The sequence below is a fragment of the Eleutherodactylus coqui genome, chromosome 5 (genome assembly GCF_035609145.1).
Source record: "Eleutherodactylus coqui strain aEleCoq1 chromosome 5, aEleCoq1.hap1, whole genome shotgun sequence".
Classification (NCBI taxonomy): Eukaryota; Metazoa; Chordata; class Amphibia; order Anura; family Eleutherodactylidae; genus Eleutherodactylus; species Eleutherodactylus coqui.
This window is the reverse complement of record NC_089841.1, coordinates 237,439,362-237,463,223: the sequence shown is the minus strand read 5'-3', so window position 1 is coordinate 237,463,223 and position 23,862 is coordinate 237,439,362. Positions and strand designations below refer to the sequence as shown.

The 23,862-nt window shown below is 44.9% G+C and overlaps 2 protein-coding genes across 3 annotated transcripts in view; both read left to right on the top strand.

The window, feature by feature from the left end:
* Positions 1-6,363, top strand: part of CCDC171 (coiled-coil domain containing 171) — a 58,954-nt gene extending 52,591 nt beyond the window's left edge. For both annotated transcript variants that reach the window (XM_066604364.1, XM_066604363.1), the window contains exons 22-25: positions 489-543; positions 1,702-1,833; positions 4,241-4,309; positions 6,088-6,363. In XM_066604364.1, coding sequence (XP_066460461.1) covers positions 489-543; positions 1,702-1,833; positions 4,241-4,309; positions 6,088-6,321 — 490 coding nt within the window. In that variant the 3' untranslated portion in view covers positions 6,322-6,363. The remainder of the gene's footprint in view (positions 1-488; positions 544-1,701; positions 1,834-4,240; positions 4,310-6,087) is intronic.
* A 4,727-nt stretch (positions 6,364-11,090) lies between these two features.
* WDR64 (WD repeat domain 64) overlaps positions 11,091-23,862 on the top strand; it is a 56,457-nt gene continuing 43,685 nt past the window's right edge. Inside the window, exons 1-5 of the mRNA XM_066605021.1 lie at positions 11,091-11,232; positions 13,858-13,988; positions 18,748-18,850; positions 21,872-21,981; positions 23,535-23,645. Coding sequence (XP_066461118.1) covers positions 11,091-11,232; positions 13,858-13,988; positions 18,748-18,850; positions 21,872-21,981; positions 23,535-23,645 — 597 coding nt within the window. The remainder of the gene's footprint in view (positions 11,233-13,857; positions 13,989-18,747; positions 18,851-21,871; positions 21,982-23,534; positions 23,646-23,862) is intronic.

Genomic DNA, 23,862 nt, shown 5'->3' with positions numbered 1-23,862 from the left:
CTGCCATGTTAACTCATCAGCAACCTGCAATTGTATTTGGGGGTGGGTGATGGGGCGCCGGAAGGCCCCCCTCCAGCTGGCGGCTTGGATGCGCAGTCAGATTTGACCACAGGATCTGAATAGTTTTTAGTTTAAAGGGCTTGTCCGACTTAAAAAAGACTGATTGTCACGGAACCTATTGCACTGCTTCCTGGGGGAAGAAGAGAGAAGAGTATGACTTTCTTTGTAATTTTATTGCATGGCAAACTGTTTACATTTTTTCTTAAGTCAGACAACCCCTTTAAATATAGCGATCAGAACCAACTGTGATCATGGCGGTCTTCAGTCACTGTCGGCTGGGTATGGAGCGACTTGGCTGCCAGGCGCACTCTATACACTGTTTGCGACCACATGACTTATATTTGTGTTTTACTGTCAGAAGGGGTCTAACGAACTCGTTAACATCAGACTACTTGTGATTTAATATGGGACTGGTATTCATTTTACAGGGAGAAGGAAGTCCTGTTAAACTACATGAAATCCGTTGCAGCGGCATTTCAGAAGGTAAGACTTTCTGTGGCAGAGATGATGTTCCACATCTTAGGACTTGCAGGACCTGCTGGAGAGTATTTACTTGGTAACGAAGTCCTAATCACCACAGAGGCAAATGAGATATATGTCACTATTATCTACACCAGATCTTCTAGCTCAAGGAATAGTGAAACATACACATTATGACGCCCATCTTCAGTAAGCTCCTTCTCCTTTTTTCCTAACACACTACCACAGAGTTAAAGGGGCTCTGGGGATCTGCTGGGGTCTCTTTACTTCGGTACCCAATACAAGGGGATCTCGCACCGCATACAATACCAGGCACATTCATACCCTTGGATGTCGTTGTGAAAGCTGGTACTTTATAGGCCATCTATGTAAGGCCTCATGCACACCGGGCACGCATGAATACCGTGTGGGGGATCCCACACGGAATCCGCCTGTGCCTGCTGCCTGCATACCCGTCAGAAGTTGTCTTCTTTCTGTATGCGGATGTGCTGCAGGCACACATGCACAGTACAGAGGATGCCGAACCATCACCTAGGTGATGACGTAGATCCACGACACTTTCATTGCAAAAATGTGCCATGGGAGGGACGGCTTCCATTGGCTTCAACAGAAGCCGTCCCTGCATATCGCCTCTAAAAATAGAGCATGCTGCGCTTTTATTCTGGCACGTAGCGGCTGAAAATAAAATCTGGTGTGCATGGAGAGAGGCATCTCCACACACATCGATGGGCACATTGAGCAGCGGATCGCCCGCACCTGCTGACAATCGTGGGATCTGCAATTCAATTTGCCCCGTGTGCAGGAGGCCTAAAATCTACAAAAATCCCTTCAAACGCTGCAGATTTTTGCAGCATTATGCAGAGCTCTTTATACATTTGTATATCATGGGCTATTATTTATATACAAGAGAATGTTACAAGAGTTGTAGGCCACAATCTGGATTTCAGCAGGGCAGCAGCGCTTGGCTGAGTGCTTCTGCCCCTTAGTTTCAGGGATCAGTACGGGTCTCAGCAGCCGGACCCCTTTGATCAAAACTTCTGAGATGTTACAAAGTTCTGTAAAAGTGCAGTTACACAATAAGCTGTTATAATGACTGTTTTTGTTGTAATTTGTTGCATTAGTTGTTTTTACATTGGTCTGTGCTTTTCTTTTCCCTCCTAGATAAGAGATCAGACCTCTTTACCGAAAACAGCGACATTACGGCAAGATTTCATTTTCCAGCTCCCAAAGATACCGCCCAAAATGTTTGAGACGGAAGAGTACACAGGAGGACCAGACTTCACGGTTTTCGAGGTATTCTGCAGATTTACATACAGACTTGACAAAGGCACAACAGGGAGCGCTGCGGTATACAGGTTATAGCAGCGATCTGTATGCCCACGCTCCCGAGCTTCCCCTTGTAGAGGCTGCAGCCAGCTGGGACTTTATCATTTACTGTTTAAGGGAAGCAAGGTATTTGGAGCAATATTTAGGAAAATGGTGCTTCAGCCTCTATAAATATGAAAAACTCCAAACTGGAGGGGCCGGTGCTTTATGAAATAATTGTCAGAATAGTACAGGTCAACATAATTGCTGCTAACCCCTTAGTGACCGAACATAGATCTTTTGTCAGTGACCATTAAGGGGCTTTATTCTGATGATCTTCTTAACAGCAGCTGCATCACAAGCCTGGCATGGGTCTGCTGTGCCACGGAGAGCGGGTGCTCAGCTGTGGCACCTTATCAGACAGTGGGGACCAGAGAAACCTCTGATCACTGCTGTTTAACCCTTAACCATCAGACCACCACAATGTGATCACGTGGTCCCGATGGGTTGCTATGGCACCCAGAGGCTTTAATATGACCTCCAGGTCTGCCAGCTACAGTGGCCTATAACATAAGCCTCATACGGCTGTCGATAGAAAAATTAAAAAGTTATGGCTCCTGGAATGCAGCGATGAAAAAAAGCTGAACAATCAGTTGGTTATTAAGGCGCAAACAGGCTTCGACGCTAAGGGGTTAATATTCTGAGGTATGGAAATACTGTATACTACTTACATTAACCCTTTAAGGACCAGGGTGATTTGTACCTTAGGACCAGACACTTTTTAGGGATATTACCCACGTGGTGGTTTTACTGCCCTATTTTTTTTCCGTCAGGTACCAAAATTATTTTTGCTGTGTTTTTTCTTTTCACTGACATATCGGGCCATTTTTTCATTTTTCACTGGCTTTTTTTTCCGTCTTTTTTAGTTTTATTGGGGGTAAAAAAAAAAGTTTGTTTTTTTTTTACATTTATAGTGTTTTTTTAAATTCGTATATTTACGCTAAAATAAAGTATAGGAACGGATTCCTCATTTTGTTTCAGATGTTTTGATATATAATATGAATGGTTTTGGATTACAGGGCGCATACAGCGATGGTTTTGATTGGCGTCGGCTTTGGGTTATTTTCTTTTTTATGTATATATTGTTGTTTTATTCTGTAATGTTGTTTCACTGATGAATGTAATTATGGTTTTTACTATTTATGTCCCCCATGACATCATATAAGACCTCTGGGGGACATTCACATGTTTTTTGGGTGTTTTTCTATTCGACACTTTCCCACTGCAGCTGGGGCATCCATAGGAGCCCCAGTTTCAGTGAAAACCTCCCCTGTAGTGACAATGGTCACTGACATAGCTGCTCAGAGTCTGCTGGACCCTGCAGCTCTGCTGTAACAGGGGATCCCGGCAGCCGGCTCACGTAGTGAAAGAACAATTTTCATTTTCACCTTTTAGTACACAGCGCTCATTGAGAACTACTCCGCCTTCTCCCACGGGTTCTCAGCTGTCACTAATAGCTGACAACCCAACATGCTTCTGATTGATTGCAGAAGCAGAGGCTTAAACCCCCGCCGTATTTTTACTATCTGCTGGTTTAAAGCCCAGGACCAAGCGCTGTAAATTTACTGTACTTGGTCCTAAATGGGTTAAAAAGTAAAAAATGAGTAATAAAATTACACATAGAAATGAAAACAAAAAAAGAAGGTTGGAGTTTGTATGTAAACTTAAAGGGGTTGTCCCGAGGCAAAACATCAAAATTTTACATTAGCCCATTCCCCCCCCCCCCCCGGCATAAAATGGCATTTTAAAGCGGTTTTAAAACCGCTTGCTACTCACCGATGTGATGAAAGATGAACTTATAAAATTCTTCTCCCAAGATGGCCGCCGGTCCTTTCCCAGGGATGCACTGCGGTTTTCTCCCATGGTGCACCGCGGGTCTTCTCCCATGGTGCACCATGGGCTCTGTGCGTTCCATTGCCGATTCCAGCCTCCTGATTGGCTGGAATCGGCACATGTGATGGGGCGGAGCTACGTGATGACGCGTAGAAGGGGGCGGAACCAGAACGCCGTTCGTGCCCGGACCGATCAGAAGGGAAAAGACCCTTCTGCGCAAGCGCGTCTAATCGGGCGATTAGACGCTGAAATTAGACGGCACCATGGAGACGGGGACGCCAGCAACGGAACAGGTAAGTGTATAACTTCTGTATGGCTCATATTTAATGCACGATGTATATTACAAAGTGCATTAATATGGCCATACAGAAGTGTATAACCCCACTTGCTTTTGTGAGACAACTCCTTTAATATATTTTGGATTCCCAAGGGAAAAATTAACCTAGGAAGTAAAAAAGATACTTTTCATAGAAGTTTATTATTTCTGTCTTGTTTCTTACAGAGTATGATCAATAGCTTCCTGGACATCTATCAGCTGGCATGCAGCAGGGCAGCCACTCTGGACAGTCAGGTAGTTCCATGTCGCTCCGTGAGACCCAAAGCCTCTAGATTGTAAATTTTAATTCTGGTTTTCGCTTACAGGGATCTTTTTTTCTTTTAATTTCACATTTTAGAGCTTTAATTACTTATAAGGAATACAAGGCGACACTGAAGTGTTTTCTTTATTTTAAGTTTAGACGATGTAGGATTCACCGTCTTTACGCAGGACACTGCAGTATTTGAAGGGAAGAAGGTGGAGCGACTCTTATTAGTGATGTCCTCCTGATACTCACAATAGTTTTTGTAGAATAGTTAGCAGGGCGCTGCCAGCCCAATAACCGTCACCATGGGTAACGGGGCATAGGAATACTTCATTGTAGGAGGAGAAAATGATGGACCGTGGCACAACCCTTGTAATGTAAAGCGCATAAAAGCAAAGGGGTTAACCTAATTTCTTCTTTAATAATTAATTGATAGCTGCACCAATAACGCATTTCGGGGACACACCCCTTTAAAACCCCTGAAAACAATGCAGGGATGTTACTGGATATTCATGGCCTGTACCCACAGGAAGTAACATCCCTCTATTCATTCTGGCCACTTCTGAAAAAGGGACTGCGTCCCCGAAATGTGTTAGTTGTGGCAGCTATCAATGAATTAATAATGAAGGAGTTGGGTTATCCCCCATGCTTTACATTACAAGGGTTGTGCCCACAGTCCATCATTTTCTCCTTTTTACAATTAAGCACTGCAGTATTTGACGCCCTTCTTCTTCACTACTTATTGATTCACCGTACCGCCCGATTCATCGATTCCTCTGTATAGGATGAACATGATGTGTTTTCCACCAGAGTCCACCTATTGCTGTAAACACTTTATTATTTATCTAAATATCCTTGAATACCAGTTTTTTTGAAGAAAATGGAGCTACGAACCTGTGTAAAATAGAAATCTCTTCACTGTCCGTAGCAGCTAGTCGCAGTGTGGATTTTGGGTCTGAGAGCAGTATCTGAAATAAAAGCTGTATTATGATTAGTTGCTAGGTGCAACAAAGACATTTTTTTTTCTTTTTCCAAATCCCCAAAGTTCAGAGTGAAAGAACTCCAGAGTTTACTTTGTACTGTGATACTGTGTAAACTTGTAGATATGATACCTTTTATTGGCTAACAAAAATACATGATGTTATAGCAAGCTTTCCAACCTACTCGGGGTTCTTCCTCATGCTGAATGGACTAGATCCGAAGATAGATACTGGTCACGTCTTCTCTGGAATTGCCCTGCTTATACCTTCCACCACTCCTCAAACCCCCACAAAGCTTTGTCTCTCATCAAGCTTATAGGGCTATGGTTTCTCCTCAACTACAGCTTCCCAGATGCATATGCAACCCCTCGCCTCCCGTATCTATCGTATATCCCTCAGACACTATAAGCTCATATAGTCTGCCCCTATGATACACTCAGTTCACACTATATCTGCATTTCTCCTGCTCACTGAGAATGCTTTATGGTTTGCTACATCGTTGCTATGAAGGTGGTTGTCAGATATACTACAGAATATGATAGTGCTGTATAGATATACAAAGACTAACTATCATGGCCATTTACTGTGAGTCTGCTCATCAGATAATAGAGAATATAATGGGGTAGATCCAGCCAATGTGTGTATTCAGTAGGGTAATAGTCCCCATCCTTGTTTTCTGTCCAACAAATAATTACCAGTAGGTTTATCCGGTATGACGCTACGTTTAGTGCAGCGGTGGTGCATGCCTTGATCTACTTTTAACGTTGTTTTTGCCTTTTCCACACCAGACGATGCTTGACGCCGGCACCATGCCCAGCACAGGAGAACTACACCCAAAAAGGAGTGCGGCAGAGTTTGTGCCGCTGCAGCCGGAGCCGGACTTCTCACAAAGCCATGCCAACTTTAGTAACATAAACAGCAGGACGTTCCAGCCTATCCGCTTCTCATCTGTTAATGACCTCACGCAAACAACCACGCCAGACCTGGCAGCGCGCACGCACCCGCTTCCTTCCCAACGATGATGACGTTCCTACCTATTAAAGACAACATGCCACTGTGTAAACGTGTACTTTATTATGCTTGTTGTGAATTGTTGTACTGCACTAATGTTTTATACAGTTTTTAGTAGTTTTATTCTTTTATACAGAATATTACATTTCATGGTGACCGTTCACACTATTACATACAAAGAAATACCCCAGTGACTCGGAACACAACATTCGATTCAGAAAGTAAATTCACTAGAGCTGAGGGGCGGCCTAATAACTATGTATAAATATATTAGGGGACAATATAGAGACCTCCCATCATCTATGAATACCCAGGACTGTAACAAGGGGGCGCTCCAATAACTATGTATAAATATATCAGGGGACAATACTAAGATCTCTCCCATCATCTGTTTACAGATAGTCCCCGACTTGCGAACATTCGAGTTACGAATTTCGCTAGATACGAACTATCTGTCCTGCACAGTATGATGTAATGCTATGGCATTACATCATGCTGTGCAGGGACCGGAGAGGCTTCTATCAAGCCTGATGGAAGCCTGTCCGGTCAGATCGCGGTTGCTAGGCAGCCGGGAGCCTCCTGAAAGGCCCTAGGGCTGTCTATGCAGAGCGCCTATCAAGCCGTGCGCTTGATGGGCATTCTGTATAGGCAGCCCTGGGGCCTTTCAGGAGGCTCCCGGCTGCCTAGCAACCACACAGCGTCCCGCGATCTCATCGTGGGACGCTGTACGGGCCCCCTCAACGTCGGGTGCAGACTGTTTCTTACAGCGGGCATCCCGGCGGCAGCAGTTCCCACGAGCCGCGCCGCTCGTCAGAACTGTTAACACTTTAAATACCGCTGTCAGAGCGGTATTTAAAGTGTTAACAGTTCAGGCGAGCGGCGGGGCTCGTCGGAACTGCTGCCGCCGGGTGCCCACTGTAAGAACAGCCGGCACCCAACGTTGTATGGAGCCGGATCCACCCGCGATCCCCTCCATCCAACCATTTGTTCGACTTGCGAACTAATCAACTTGCGAACAGGTTCCTGGAACGGACCCTGTTCGCAAGTCGGGGATCATCTGTATACCCAGGACTGTGACGATACCAAAGGGGGTGCCCTCTATGTCTAGAGGAAAGAAGGTTTCTACAAGGACATAGAAGGAGGTTCTTTACTGTAAGAGCAGTGAGAGCGTGGAACTCGGTGCCCGAGGACATAGTGATGGAGAACTAGTTTGAGAGGCCTGGATGTCTTTTTTGAATTGTAACAATATTATATGTTATAATCACTATTACTGCAGAAGGGTCGGTGATCCGGGGATTATTCCAACTGCCAGATTGGAGTCGGGAAAGAATTTTTTCCCCTTAAATGTGGAAAATTGGCTTCTACCTCCTTGTGGTCTGTTTGCCTTCTTCCACTGCCACCCATGTCTAGTATTATCTTCATACACATGGTCGGAAATTTTTCAGTAGGTTTTTATCATCTCAGTTGCTTCTTCATGTATTAGAGTACGTTCACATGGTGGAAGCCCATGCCGCCAATTTTTCCTGTGGCAGAAATCCGCTGCTAAGCTATGAATTTTTGCCATGGATTCACATGTGCAATTAGCCCTGTTAATGAGCAAAATTAGCACAGGTTTCACTACAGCACGGCGGACCCTTATACCCTTATGGAGTTTCACAGTCTGGTCTGTTCCTCCTTGCACTAAAGAGCAGATGATGATCCTGCTGCTGGGTTGATGCTCTTCTACGGCCACGTCCGGCCCCTCATGTAACGGCCTGCTATCTATTATATCCTTTTGAAACTCCAGGGAGACATAGTAAACCTACTTATAACAGAAGGTAGGGATGTGCTGTCCTGGAGGAGCAGGACCACCCGATTGGGCTGCAGGTAGGACCTCATGCTACCAGTAGTGACAAGGACACTAGTAAGACTAGAGAAGAATCAGTCAGGAAGGGTAAGGAGGGAGGACTTGTCTGCGGCCACCATCTGCAAAGCCATTCTCTTTTGGGAAGGTTGTCTATCTGTTGCACATGTTGTCCCTTTCATTTACACCCGGAACATGTAAGGGTGGTTTCACATCTGCATCGGAAGTTCCAGTCTGAGGTTCCATCGCAAATGCGTCTGAAAATACCGGAAAGCGGGTGCACCCTATTATAGGTATTGGTCAATCCAGCGATGTTCCGTTCTGTCCAGAGATAAATCTGTTCAGCCGCTGGGATTCCCCTTCTCTGCTCCCCAAACAGAACAGGGAAGTGAAATCCCCAGTGCAGATGTGAAACCACCTTAAGGGCTCATTCACACGACCCCGATTTCACCGTGTATTACACAAGCGATGCATGGCCTCGTAATACGAGGGGAATGGAGTCAATGAAAGTACATAGATATTCATCGCTCCATTCACATTAGCATGTAAACAGATATGCGCGTGAAAAAAGATGGCAGCTTGCTCTATTTCACTGTGTATCACGCATCAACAGCCCAATACATTGCATATGGGCAATGATACATACAGAAATCTGTAATGAGGCAGAGCGGCTGACCACGTGTGTGAGATATGCTGTCATACGCAGCGCTAACCGGCTCATCGCCGATACCCCATAGGCCGGTTACATGCTCCGTGCAGCGCTTTACATATACGGCCGTGTGAATGAGGCCTAACTGATTCACAATCACTTATATTTCCTAACTAGACCGATAGATTTCCTTTCGGTAGCAGTGTAACCCTAAACCACACTTCAGGGATATCAATCACCCCCTACTAGGTTATGGTGCTGTTGGGGCAGGTAACGGAGACGGGGGATGTATTTTTATTCTCACCCCCTCCCTGGTTCTTGCGAATGTCATCCGGTGAATCCTTTCAGACTCCCGTGCGCACGCACTCCTATATAAGTCTATGGAAGAACACGGGCATGACCATCTAAAACGAATCAGATTTCCGTGCAGCGCACATGGGTGACATCACGGGAACCAGGGGACATGAATATATAAAACCCATCACACGTCTCCCTGTCACCACACGTACAACGTGACTCAACATCTCTGGACATAGTTAAAGCTGCAACAAATGTATCAACATAGCGCAATATTGAATACATTTGCCACATCTTTAAATTGGAGAAGAAAAAAAAAAAGCTATCAGAAAACATGTCAAAAATTTCCCTGATAATAAATGCCCCCCACAAAGTCTAAGAATGTGTCCACGCATAGCAGGTTTGGGGTAAGTTTACTGAAATTGAAGGGGTAAAATCTGCAGATCATCAAAATTCACACCAAATGATGCAGATTTTAGTGCCGATCATCATCCAACCCCGAAGAGCAAAATATGCTCTGAATTTTAGTGCAATGCCAACCAAAATGCCCTCTGGGAGAACACACCCTAAAGCTGGGTTCACGCGGGACTGAAATCCAGCGAAATTACAGCACGGAAATATTGCAAGATTTCCGTGGGAGAAATGCAGCTTCGAAACCCGCTGGGTTTTGCTGCAGGTTTTGGAGCGGCTTTGCCACATGCATTCCGCCGCGGCCATGTCTCCCTATAGAGAAGAGAGAGGCTGCCACGGAAATAAGGAAAGAATTGACATGGCGCCCGTGCGGCATTTCAATTTCAGCGCGGGTGGACAAGGTTTTTGCAAATTTCGTCCTCTTTGCTGGCTAATCCCGGGTTTTAAGTCGCAGGTGGAATTTTAGTGCAGAAAGCCTTCACGGAAAGTCTAAGGCAATACCACCTTGTGTGATACCAGCCTTAGGCCTCTTTCACACGGGCTACAAAACGCATGAATCCAATGCCCATGGTTTCCAATGGGTTCTTTCAGGCTACAAAACATCTCATGTGAAAGAGCCCATTGGAAGCCACGGGCTTCACATACATGTGTTTTGTAGCAATGTCACATCGCTACAAAATCTTGCGATTTTGTAGTCCATGTGAAACACGCCTAACCCAGCAATACTGGTGCAATTTGCTTAGTAAATCCCCACAAGGTTTATTAGAAAGTTGCAGGACATTTCATAACACAGAGATTATACTTTATTTAGATCATTTGTTTTGCAGGAAGTCCCCCCCCCCCCTTCCCCAGGAACGAAATCCCCCCCCCTTCCAATAAAAAAAAATCCAATGACATCTCGGTTTAAGATATCCTGAAGACACAGAAAAAGTTAACTTCAAAGGTAAAATAAATCTGTATACAAGATACAGTTTTAGTGAAAACAAGTGATTTAGGGTAACTTCACACGGGTGAGAAAATCGCCCAATTTTTGCGTGATGCGAGAGTCGGTAAAAAAGCAGATTATGAAACCAATGATTGTTAATGGTTTCCTTCCCATCTGCGATGTTTTCACTGAGGCGATGTTGAGAGAACAAAAAAACGCAGCGTGCTCTTTCTGCGATGTGCGATTTTATTTTTTTATCTCCCATGTTTCCCTATAGAGCCTCATTTTTATCGCAACGCAACAAACTTGCTTTTGACTTTTGCAATAAAAAATTGTGCATTTTTATCGTGGGCGGCAGCGATGCGATCCGAGATTATTCTAAAAAAAAAAAGCATTGCTGCTGCCCAAAAATGGGGGGCACAAGGATGCAATTTTGGCACGATTTTCTCGTAATCGCCTGTGTGAAATGAGCCTTACAGCAGTAAAAAGACATGTAATGACAATTAAGGACAACTGTGAAAAACCTGAGATCTGATGCTCTGCAGTTAGGTCCAGCGAAGCAGTCTTGTATTAGCAGGTAACAGCCTGTGTATTGTGACATCACGCTTGCTTCTAGACCTACAGCTGACGCTCTAACTGCAAACTGACACACAAAATGGCATCGAACGTCCACAGACCACCTCAGCCCCTCGGCAGCGCCAACTTCAAGGCTTCCTTGGTAGAATTTCAGAGAATAGTAAAACTAATCGTCGCCCAAAACAAACCAGACAAGTCCAGAACTGAGGCGAAACAAAAAGGTGAGGTACTACTCAGAATATTTATGGCCTTGGAGTATTCTGTACATAACAGGACGATCCTAAAGAAGCCAGAAGACCAAACCGGATTCACACTGAAGGAATACAATGAAAAGGGATTGGCAATAACTAGAAAAATGGCTCGATGTGGCCTATAAGCAATGCCACTCGTGGCCATAGGCTGGCTGGGATTCCAACTCATCCTCATTTGAGTTAATGACCTGCTAATACTAGACAAAGCCCACCATAGACTTAGCTCGGAAAAACTGTTGGCCCCCTTTCTCTTTTTTTTTTTTGGTCTGACCTTTATGCCTTTATGTCGGCTCTTTTCACACCACATTAGAGCTCTATGTTCAACATATGTGATGCAAATGACTCTTGGCACATATACACGCAAATGTATCCACCCCACAATGAGGCCATTCACCTAACGGGACATTATCATCACCTTTGAGTGCAATATACTACGTTAGGGGGCTCAAAGGTGAAGGAACGGGGAGTCCAGGGAGGTATGTTTCATACTCGCGGACACCCTGTTTCAGCGTAAAGTCAACATGCGCCAGCAGCTTGTGTACAGAAAGAGTCAAGCCGCTGGCGCATGTTGACTTCACGGCGGAATTGGGCGCCCTTGAATATAAAAAACACCTCCCTAGATTCCCCGTTCCCTCTGTTTTCAGCCCCAAAACGTAGTTTATGGGGGTTCAAAAAGGATCATAGAATTGTAGAGTTGGAAGGGACCTCCAGGTCATCTGGTCCAACCCCCTGCTCAGTTCAGGATGATGGTGTCCCTTTAAGTGTCTTTAGTTTGGTATATGTATACCTCTTTTGAATTGCCTTTTTTTATAATATGGGAGTCTATGGGAAATGTATGTCACTATATGTCACAGCCTTCCATCGCAGGTATACGGTATGTCAGGAAATTCTCTCAACGTAGCCTTCCGACCGAAGGCTGAAATGTAATAGAGAACCCAGCCTTAGCTACATGTCTTCCATTAGTTTTCTGGTAGGTCTTGAAGGTCTGAACTTTGAAGGTGGTGAACAACTCTTCCAAGTTTTTTTGGGATGTTCCTGAATACAGTGCTCTGATTGGCCCATAGGACACACTTGTGCACTTTCACATACAACTTTGTATATCGGAGTATCTAAGATGTTCCTGAAAAAAATCGTGAAAGCAACATGAAAGCAGATACCATGAGCATGTTATATGTAGAAGGTAAAAAACAAGCAAGGCCTGGGGTGAAACAGGTGACAGGTGTGGAATATGAGGCAGTGAATAGAAAGGTTTACACAGGGTTACCAAGTAAACAGTACTTTACTGAAAAGTGGATAAATTAAGGATAATTAGGTTCAAACAGCTTTAAATCAAATATACAGTTTTCTATTACGGGAAAACAATATGAAAAAATATATAAACAGTCTCATAAAGAAGCGGCACCAGCAGGAATAGGTGTAGACCCCACAGTAATCACAAGTAAGTATACAGTCCGCAGCAACACACTGACTTTAGTATGGAGTGAAGAACTCCTCTGAGGCCGTATTGAGGTGCTTTACTTCCTGTACTCAACTAATGTGCAGCAAATTGTCATAAGCATCGTAAGTTTGTAATATTTTACTAAAAATAGTCTTTTTAGTAAAATAGTTGGAACAAGTTTCAGCAGATGTGGTTGGAAGATTAAAGGCGTATTCCGGTCATGTGAAGTCGCAGTCAAATGAATACTAATCAAATGTCATTAAAGTTTGTAATGTGGTTCTCCTTTGGATTTTATGTCTCTATTAACCATAACCGTCTCTGGGCGCTACAGACGTGTTTATTCACAGATTGCCCTGATACCACCTGTTGGCATTGCGGCACTTGGGGGGCGACACACACAAGAAGGAAGCAGAGCAGGACATTGTGATAAATGTAGTTTGAAGTTGCATGTCAACAGGGTGCGGCGGCCATCGTGGAAAATAGTGATGTGGGGAAATATCAGAGGACAGGATAAGAAGAAAATCCTATGTGATGTATACCCATAACCTGTTGGGCGCAAACATGATGAAAACACCCTTCATATATGTAATTTTTGAAAATTTGCTTCACAACTGGAATAGCTGTTTAACATTTAAGGCCGCCTGCACACGGGCGGAAATCCCGCGGTGGTATTTCCCGCGGGATTTCCACCACTGAAAGTTTGCATAGGAGTGCATTACAATACGCACTCCTATGCAGACGGCCGCGGTTTGGCCGCGCGAAATCTCACGTGGCAAACAAACCGCGGCATGTCCTATTTTTGTGCGGGGCACGCACTCACCCGGCCGCCGGCTGCGCCGCATCCGGCACATGACAGAGCCGGGGCCGCCAGGCGCGGGTGAGTACGCGCTCGTCCCTGCAGGCTCTCAGGTCGGGTCCCGCGGTGAGAATTCTCGCTGCCGGATCCGACCTGCTCGTCTGCAGGCGGCCTAAGTGAATGCAAGAATGCCTGGGATAAGCATATAGTGTATCTGTCATAAGAGGAACATATTATGAGGGCGGACTACATGGACCAGGTGTCGTTTTCTGCTGTCAACTTGCTATATTTGAAAAGTTGGTCTCCTTTTATAAATAATGCTATGTTATTATGTTCCTCTATTTTCTGTTTTTTTCCCTAGAAATCATCAGCTATAGTCAATTTTATAACATTGTTACAACCCTTTTTGGACATCTTGTGAAGCCTCCAGAGATTAAGGATTATTATAGGAAGATTACTAATCATGCAGACGCTCCAACTGAGTGGACGGAGGCAAGTAAATATGTTTCTATATTCTGAAAAAAGCTGAATCGGGGAGGTAAAAAAGAGTAAAATCCCTTTCTTGTTTTGTACTTTGGGGTACACACAAGACTATAGGTATATGATGCTGCCACTAGGAGGGGGGCACTGAGCCAAAAGTGTCATCTTCTACAGAACCTATACCCCTCCTGCAAACACTGAACTAATCCGTTTTTACGCAAGCAACTAGAAGAGGCCAAGGGCGTGTAAACGGTAAAACTAGAACAAAAGTCTTGGATGGGTAAGAACTGAAAACCCATCCAGTAAAACAATCAAAACAATTAAAAAATAACTAGATGGTAGCTGAGCCCCCCACTGATGAACCGAGTGAGAAGAAGGATTTTGCAGGTGACTTGGGGACCTTTCACATGGGATAGAATTGGGCGCAAGACACTGCATATATGAGGACTTTGTCAATTTGTGTGGATTCTGTTTAGTTTTTATCTGCAGAACGTCTTGTAGAACTTTTTGCATTGTTTTTACGCAGACTTTATTGCGGAATTACATCTCCTACATGTTGGAAATCCTCAGCAATAATTCCACAAGACATCGAGCAGAAAAGCTTCCTGCTGAAGAATTTAATCTTGCGGTTTTGAAGTAAAGATGTGCAGATTTGACAGGTGTAGAATTCAAGCCCTATGGGGACCACTTTGTGACCCAGAAATGTCCAAACGGACTAATTCCATCCTGTGTGAAAGGTCCCTCATGAAAAATTCTTTTTTCTCATTCATATCATTGGGGGATACAGAAGACCATAGAATGTCCTAAAACAGTCCCTGGTGGAGGGACAATAAAAATCATACCCTAAAAAGTTGACTAGTCCAATGCTTGCAGAACCTTTGGACAAGGAGAAGCACCCAAGGATGCAAAAGTGTGTATAGAAGAGGCCAATAGTGTGCTGCCCAACAGACCCCCACAGCTGTGCTGAAATGAACCATGAGTTGGAAAGGAAGAGTCTTACCTCTAGGGAAGAAAATTACAAATGGTCATCCCAATCAATCCCATGAAAGTAGCCGAGGGTGATGATGAGGGCATCAGACCTGCAGAAGAAGGCTGATTGTGACAGATTTGAAGAGCTGAAATAACATATCGGTGGTGTAGAGGGTATTTTCTGCGATGGAAAGGGCCACCCTTTGGCTGGAAGGAGGGCACTAGTCAGAGGATCTGGTCTTAGCGAAGCACAGGAGAAAACTGCCAACTGGATGGAAGTGACTGCCACCCAAGAAAAAGCTATCTACTGGGGAGAAGCAGAGCACTCAAGCAGAGATTTTAAGATGACTGCAAGGTGCAAAGTCTAAGTGGAAGTCCCAAGGAGTTTTGGGGAGATGATAAGGGTAGCTGGTTGGGCAAACCCTTGGAGCAAGATCTGTACTTCAGTCTCAGAGATCAAAGGTTGCTGCAGGAGTATGTAGAATGTTCAGACTGGGCCCTGGAGTAAACTAAGGCCAAGCCCAGGCCTAACCCTTGCTGGAGAAAATACAAGATAGGAACACTTCTCCGAACTTCACCACAGTTGAGGAAACTCCTTTAAAAAGAGCACAAGATTTCAGGATTGAGATTTCAACAGTCACGCCAACAAACACAGCGATTCAGCTACTGGAAGGCCAGCCACTGAAAGAGTAGGTCATCTAGTATTTGCATTTCACGTAGTGCTACCAAAAAGCAGTCAAATACAACATCTTGCAAAACAGGGCAATTTGCCATAACTCAGTTATGGAAGGAGGTAATATGGCTGTCTGATACTCACAATGACTGCATAGCAATGTCAGTTACACCATCTAGCAAGAGAGGATGATCTGCAATACCACAGTTATTCCGACTACGGTGGCGGTTACTGTGTCTCAGTGCAATAACAGAGAAGTAACACTATGTTGCAATATGTTCTTAGTTATTGTCTGTGGGTCACAGGAGAGGAATCATAGAGCCTTAGATGTGGAAATAGGTTTGCATCACCAGTGGAAGGTAGATGGAAGAGGTACTCCAGCATTGCTAAAAATAACATGGCGGGGTGTGCTTTCACCTTTCTCTTATACCCTTCTTATGCATCAAAAAGGAGAAGGGCAGAGTATTCCCGTCCTGTGGACATAGAAGGAAGGTAAAAAAAAACATTCCTGTCCAGCATTCTAAAAAAGCGCTGCCTAGTAGGCCACAATGGAGCCACCAGGCTGCATGGAACTGAGGCAAAGATTTGATGCCACGATTGTGTGTGATACTTTCAAAGAATGAGGGGAACCGTGCAGCCTAGTAGGCCACAATGGAGTCTGGGATGAAATTTTGGTCCCTCAGCTGGACCATGTGGTTGCTTCAAAGAAGCGAGCTATGTGACATGACTACAGAGCATAAGACTATCCAGCAGAAGAGAGAAATGACTGGAGGTGGGCAAGCAACAATGATGAGAGACACATGGCTGGCAGGTAACAGAGGAGCTGGGCTGCTCTATTCCTCTGACTTCTTGGAGAATGGAGCAGCATGATTGTATCCACATTCCCCATTTGGGAACAATCAGGAAGACTACATCATCTCTACTTCCCCCCACCCCAAAAAACCCAAACTTGAATAATAAAAGCAGACAGATCTGCCTTCTATGGCTCCGGTCTGCCTTCTATGGCTCTGGTCTGCCTTCTATGGCTCTGGTCTGCCTTCTATGGCTCCGGTCTGCCTCCTATGACTCCGGTCTGCCTCCTATGACTCCGGTCCGCCTCCTATGACTCCGGTCTGCCTCCTATGGCTCTGGTCTGCCTCCTATGACTCAGTCTGCCTCCTATGGCTCTGGACACAAAGTTAAAACTCATTAGCTTAGGGTTTGCAGAAGCGGTACAGCCTTTGTAGGTGAAGCTTACAATTTTGGCTAGGTATCCAACTCCTAGTAGCAGCCTGTCCACCAATGACACAACTAAGAAAGATATATTAATATATATGATGAGGGTGGGAAAAGGGCTAGGTGAAGCAGGCAGTGTTGTGTGTGTACAGTGTATGGATGTCACAAATGTCCATCTGGCAATGATCATGCTGAACTTCAGTGAGCAAGAAGATGTGTATATGTGCATGTAGGGGAACTGCTGAAATCATCACCATGAGCACCAACAGAACTTGTCCCACCTCTATATATGATCAATCAAAATGGCCATATGTTAGGGTGGTTTCACATCTGTGTTGGATCCTCCAATCAGAGGTTCCATCACAGATCCAGCACAAAATACCACAAGAAAAAGTGGTGGGACTCTATTATAGTCAATTAGGTCCGTTCGGTGCTATTCAGTTCCATCACAAGATCGAGCCGTTCAGTCCATGATTGCCCTTTCGTGCTCTCCGAACAGAGCAGATAACTGGAGCCCGCCTATGCTAATGTGAAATTATAGTCAAACTATATTGAAGTTGAATGCTTTTTCAGACCATGATGAACTGCGATTCTATTCTTCTTTACTCTCAGGCTGCAGCGGGGGTTCCATTTTCCTGCTCTGTTTGGGGAGCAAGAAAGGGGGATCCCCTGGCCAAACGGGTCCATCTTATGTTGGAACTGAACAGTGCTAAACGGAACACATTGATTATAATGGGGTCCCTTCAGTTCCTGCTCAGCTATGTGGCTTATATCCAAAAGACAAAAGCCCGGCCTGCAGCACTGTTACTTCCAGCATTTTGTGCTGGATCGGGGCTGGCGCAGATATGAAGCCTCTTTACAAATTGAAGAACTTTAATAATATAGACCCAATCAGGGAAGGCTTTCTTTCCACCATGACAGATATTCAATAAGTAGCCCCTCCTAAACAAAAGGGGGTATGCTTACGTGCATAAATGGACTTGTAGTTCAGCCGCCCAACGATCATCAGCCAGCCCTTTCTGACGCCGCTCACTGGTGGTCCCATGAATAGTACTCATGTATCCCCATTATTAGTAAAATCATCTTGCTGCTGATATTAGTGACAACCCCACTATACCCAGCACTGGGGGACATGTTCAGGGGCCCCTGAACTACAATCCAGGCCTTTGGGCGGACTCACATGAACGTATTTGTGCAGCATATTGCGCATAAAAAAGTTTTGCTTGTAATACACAGTGAATAAAACCGATTGATTTCAATGGGTTTGTTCATCTGCGCATATTTTGCGTGCGCTCTTTGTTTGCAGGAAAGAAATACCCAGCATGCTGTTTTACTGCATATGTGTGCAGGAACATAGCGCATATTGAACTAATTACTCTAATTGCCCATTGCAATCAATGTTAGTGTGTTTATGTGCTTTTTTGCGCATGCAAACACACATGCGCACACAAAGAATACAGTAAAACATGCACAGGTGTGCGCAAAAACAGCGCGCATCACGCAAATACACAGCGCAGACGCGTGCCTTAATGTGCTTACCCCATCAAACGATGGCCTTAGGCCAGCGCCACACGGGCATCTTTGCATACCCAATACGCAGACAATAGAAACCATAGATCTCAATGGGTTCATTCATATTTCTGTATTTTGCACATTCTGGTTGTTCAAAAAAAAAAACAAAAGACGCAGCACGCTATACTTTTCCGAGCATTTGCGCACCAAAGGTCACCATAGAAGTCAATAGGGGTGTGCAAATACGCACGCTATATGCAGGGAGGTGCGCGATACGCTGTGGAATACCGTTGGAGAAACAACACATCTGGAACTTATTCGGCATGCGGCAGGAAGGCGTGCGCGAATACGCATGCATCGGTGTGAAGGAGCCCTGAAAGCCTGCTCTTGTGTATTTTTTAGCTCTTCGGCTGCTTTCCGAGTGAGGAGAACATCACTGCAGATCAGGATCCAGAAAACATGATCTTTTATCTGCCCCAGAGAAAAACGATCAAAAATGCATCAGGTAAGAAAATGCATAAAATGTCGCTTCAACAGCGAGGCCGCCTCTATCCGTACTCCTTACTGTCATCTGATCATACACATGCGCAGTAACAGAGGGAGGACCATATCGAAAAAATAGGGAGATATGTCATATACTGTATGTAAATGGGCCTTAGATATGAATAAGGCTTATTCAGACGGCCGTGGCCGGTTTCTTTGTTGAACGCAAAGAACATTGGACGAACATTTGAGATTGGCGGAGCCCCACACATTCCACATCATATTCTCGTTGATGGATGAGAATAGGCCATGCTATGCTTGCGTGTCTGAATCGCCTGCCTACTGATTTGCTTGGGGTCCAGCTGACGTCTGAGACTACTTGCTGTGAGCATGCAGCTGGGTGATATAGGCCCTTTGGGTGATTTCACACAGTTTTGTTTTTTAGAGTCACTTCATAAATTAGAAAAGAAAATTAGAAATGAGAAAAAAATTAAATTTAAGGGGGACTTCACGTGTGGGTTTTTGTGGCAGTTTTTTAAATCTAAAGCCAGCAGTAGATCCAACATGATCCACAGGAGGTTCAATGGAAGTGTTCAAACAGAGGCTGCACAAAGCACAAAAATCTGTCTGGGATGATTTAGTGATCCTGCACTGAGCAGGGGGCTGGACCAGATGACCCTGGAGGACCCTTCCAACTATAACAGTCTATGATTCTAGGGTGATCAATAAGTGGAACAGGTTGCCATGGGAGGTTATGAGTTCTCCTTAATGGAAGTCTTCAAACAAAGGCTGAACAGACATCTATCTGGGATGATTTAGTGAATCCTGCACTGAGCAGGGGGATGGACCCGATGACCCTGGGGGTCCCTTCCAATTCTACCATTCTATGATTATGCATGAAGAAGTTCTTGTTCTTCCTTTATATTTCCTATGTTGATATGAGAAATATAAAGCAAGAACTTATCTCTTATGTCTTCCCACTGAATCCACATCTGGTTTGGTTCAAAATAACCGCTATAAAAACCTGCATGTGAAGTCACCCTCAAATTAAAATTTTTTTGTAATTTATACACTTTTCCAACTTATATCAGTGGAGGCACTTTATATGTCCTGATTAGTGTGAGTCTCTTTATACAGTACATTGAGCTCAATGATAAAACAGTGAATAATGAGCCCTAAACTCCCTCAAGTAATGCTTGCAGATAGTCAGAATGTTGTCAGTTTACGCCTTAAAAACCCACCTACTTTGGGCCTTAAAGGGATATTCCCATATTAGACTTTTGTGGCATACCCACGGGATATGGGACTACAGCATATTCATCTGTACCTCACTCGAATATTGGCCCACGGAACCCATTCCGGGTGACTGTGATGGCCAGGACTTTTGGAAACAGTTAAGCAGTCTGCTGTTGCTGTTTCTACAACTCTGATAGAAGCAAATAGGAGATAGCCGGAGTCACACGGGCGTATTTGTACACATAACATTTTCATGCAATAAGCAGTGAATAGAAGCCATTGATTTTAATTGGTTTGTTCACATTTCCGTATTTTTCCTGCTCTTTTCGATCGCGTAAAAAAAAAACCGCAGTATGCTCTATTTTCCTTCTCATTTGTGCACTAAAAGTCCCCACAGAAGTCAATGGAGATGCATGAAACACTGTGTAATTGCACAGGAAAAAGGACACATCTGGAATAGAGATGAGCGAGCACGCTCGGATGAGGCAGTTACTCGAGCTAGCATCACTCTTCTCGAATAACTGCTTACTGGTCCGAGCCGGCTCGGGGGGGGGGGGCAGCGGGGGGGGGGGAGCGGGGGGGGGGGGAGAGTGAGAGAGATCTCTCTCTCTCCACCCCGCTACCCCCCACTCATCCCCGCTGCCCCCCGAGCCTGCTCGGAGAAGGATACAGTTACTCGAGAAGAGTGATGCTAGCTTGAGTAACTGCCTTATCCGAGCGTGCTCGCTCATCTCTAATCTGGAACTCATTGGACTAATTATCCATTTCAAACAGTGCAATTTTTTCCCATGCACAAATGAGCATGCTTTGTGTGTAGAAAAAGTACAATAGAATATGCCGATTCATGTGCAAAAAAACCCCATCAACAAATACGCGTTTGCTCATGTGATGCCGGTCTTACAGTAACAGCATAGCACCGTGAGCTGCACTGTTTCTGTAACTTGTGAGTTGCATTAACAGTGCAGCTCCTTTTACAATGCTTGCTTCACAGTGTAAGGGCTTATTCAGACGGGTGTATATCGGTTGGGTTTTCATGCACGGCTCATATACACTGCCCCTCTCTGCAAGGGGAGGGGGTGGGCCGGGAGCTAGTGCACTGAGTTCCTGCCCCCTCTCGGCCCTCTCTCCGCCCCTTGCCACTGTTTGTAATGGGAGAGGTGGGAGGGGCGTAGCTAGGTGTCCAGCAAAAGGCCCTCAGTGGGATACAGAGGATGGGTAAACGAGACCCACAGAGAGGTACAGACTGAGCAGTGTACTACAAAACTATTGGATTGATGTTCCAACAGTATGCAGATATATTGGATGCTCAAAAATACCTTTAATGCTCCAAAGTATGATATTGGGATGCTCTGTTAAATGTTTTTTTAAATATTTTTTGCTGTGCAGTATAAATAGATTGTTCAACTTCTGAGCCCCCGCCACACACAGGACTTAAGTTTACGTCCTGTTGTGTTAAGTACCATGCACCCAGGACATAAACTTATATCCTGTGGTGTTAAGGGGTTAAAGTCAATTAGATCCTCTTTGCGCTATTCGTTCTGTCATAAGACGGATCCGTTTGGCCAGGGGATCCCCCTTTGCTTACTCCCATATTGGAGGAGGAAAACAGAACACCTGATACTGATGTGAAAGCAGCCTAAGTCTACAGAAATATACTATGAGATATTTGTAGTTGCTTTGCAGCCAGTGCGTTGGCATCGTCAGTCTTGGCGCACCATGGGCTATAACAGGAAGTACATGACCGCGACTGGTATTTATGGTTCGATAGTTCTGTCTTATACTCAGATCCAAGTGTTCTTCCTCACAGGAGCAGGGAAGAAGAAGAGAGACGTCATCCGGTGTATCGTGAAAGTGCCGATTCTGGATGCTGCGGTGACCGTTTCAAAATGTGGGACCATTTCACTTTACAACAGCCAGGTACACCAGTGCTTGTCAGTCCGTCTTATTGGTCCGTCTGTACAGAGCCTCAACACGTTCGCTAGTAACTAGAGATGAGCGAGCATACTCGCTAAGGACAATTACTGGATCGAGCATTGTCCTTAGCGAGTACCTGCCCGCTCGGAAGAAAAGATTCGGGTGCCGGCGCGGGTGAGAGGTGATTTGCGGCCATGAGCAGGGGGAAGCGGGGGGGGGGGGGGAAAGAGAGATCTCCCCTCCGTTCCTCCCCGCTCTCCCCCGCCGCTCCCTGCCCGCTGCCGGCAGCCGAATCTTTTCTTCCGAGTGATTTCTGCCAGTTTTGTGGTGTAAATGCAGATGACACGTACGCGGTAAGCACAGTAACAATAAGGGAGATGGAGCAGTACCTTTGTAGCGCAACCTATTGGATTGCAGCATTCCTGCAAGTCAATGTTAGAATCTTTATACAAGCCTTGTAACAATGACTTGGAATTAAAAGCCGAGCCAGACTCCATAGGCTGGGCTCTGACGAGTATAATTTCATTGCGTATTACATGCACAATATATGGGGTAAATGGAGTCAATGAAAGTACATTGATTTTCATATATTCACACTTGTGTATATTCATTGTGTATAACATGTGCGCAAAAAAGAACACAGTGTGTTCTCCTTTACCTCGTAGTACTGGTGATAGAGCCCTATTGTTCTCTATGGTTGCGTATGAGAACAATTACATTGCGTATATGCGGCGTTTTATACACATATGGCTTGGAAATTAAATAAAGAAAGTCAAAAAGGAGAAACCAGGAAGCCGATGCGTGATAGCATGCGTGAGATACGCTCTCACACACGTGCCGGTAAAATGCTGCGTTTTATACGTAGCGATTTACCATCCGCTTTGTGTAAGCCGGCACTTATCTCAGATAAGGCTGATTTTCACATCTGCATCCATTATGACAGCAGGAAAGGGGAATCTCCTGAGCGAACGGATCAGTCTTAGGACGGAACTGAACAGCGCCGAACAGACCCTACTGGCAGAGGCGTAACTTGAAGCTCCTGGGCCCCAAAGCAAAACCTGTAACAGGGCCCCCAACTATAATGCTTTATTCATAGTACTGGGCTCCCTATATGGATAAGAGAGGCCTTATGGGCCCCCAAAGGCTCCTGGGCCCGGGTGCAACCGCATCCCCTGCATCCTCTATAGTTATGCCCCTGCCTACTGTCTATAATGGGGTCTTTTTTGTTTCCGCTCAGCTGTCTGGCATTTTACCAGACAAGAGTCCTACATGCAGGACTATTTCTACCGTCATTTTGTGCCGGATCCCCATGAACGTAGGGTCCAGCGCAGATATGAAAGGGGTCTAGAAACTGTATCTCCATAGTAATACAACCTACATCCATTATCTCCATAACTTGTATCTCCATTTCTGCACAGATGAGACAACACGCCTGCATACACGCCTCTGTGAGTACCGTACTTTACAATGGTATTCTAGTTACAATATTTCGGCTGCAACATTGTAAATTGTGCGAAAAAAGAACTATACAGTAATTTTCCTGTGTTTTTTCGTAGGAAGCGTCCTGCTTTGTTGGTTGCGACTTCCTCAATCAACTAAAAAGAGTCATTGCTGTTACAGAAAGAAGCATTGTTTTATGGGATTACATGGGTTGTGGAAAGAACAAGGTAGTCCGCCATAGCTTGACATAAGTTATACCTAATGCAATGACAGCTATATCAGGTTGCCATTGTCTTTGCATGCCGCTTTCTATGCAAGTCAAGGAGCAAGGGCAATGGCACCTATGCAACACTTCCAGAATTTGCTTAAACTGTAGACTAAATGCCCAGTCGTAATCATAATTTTATTTTTTGGGCTAAATCTAACCCCAAAAGGGAACCAATA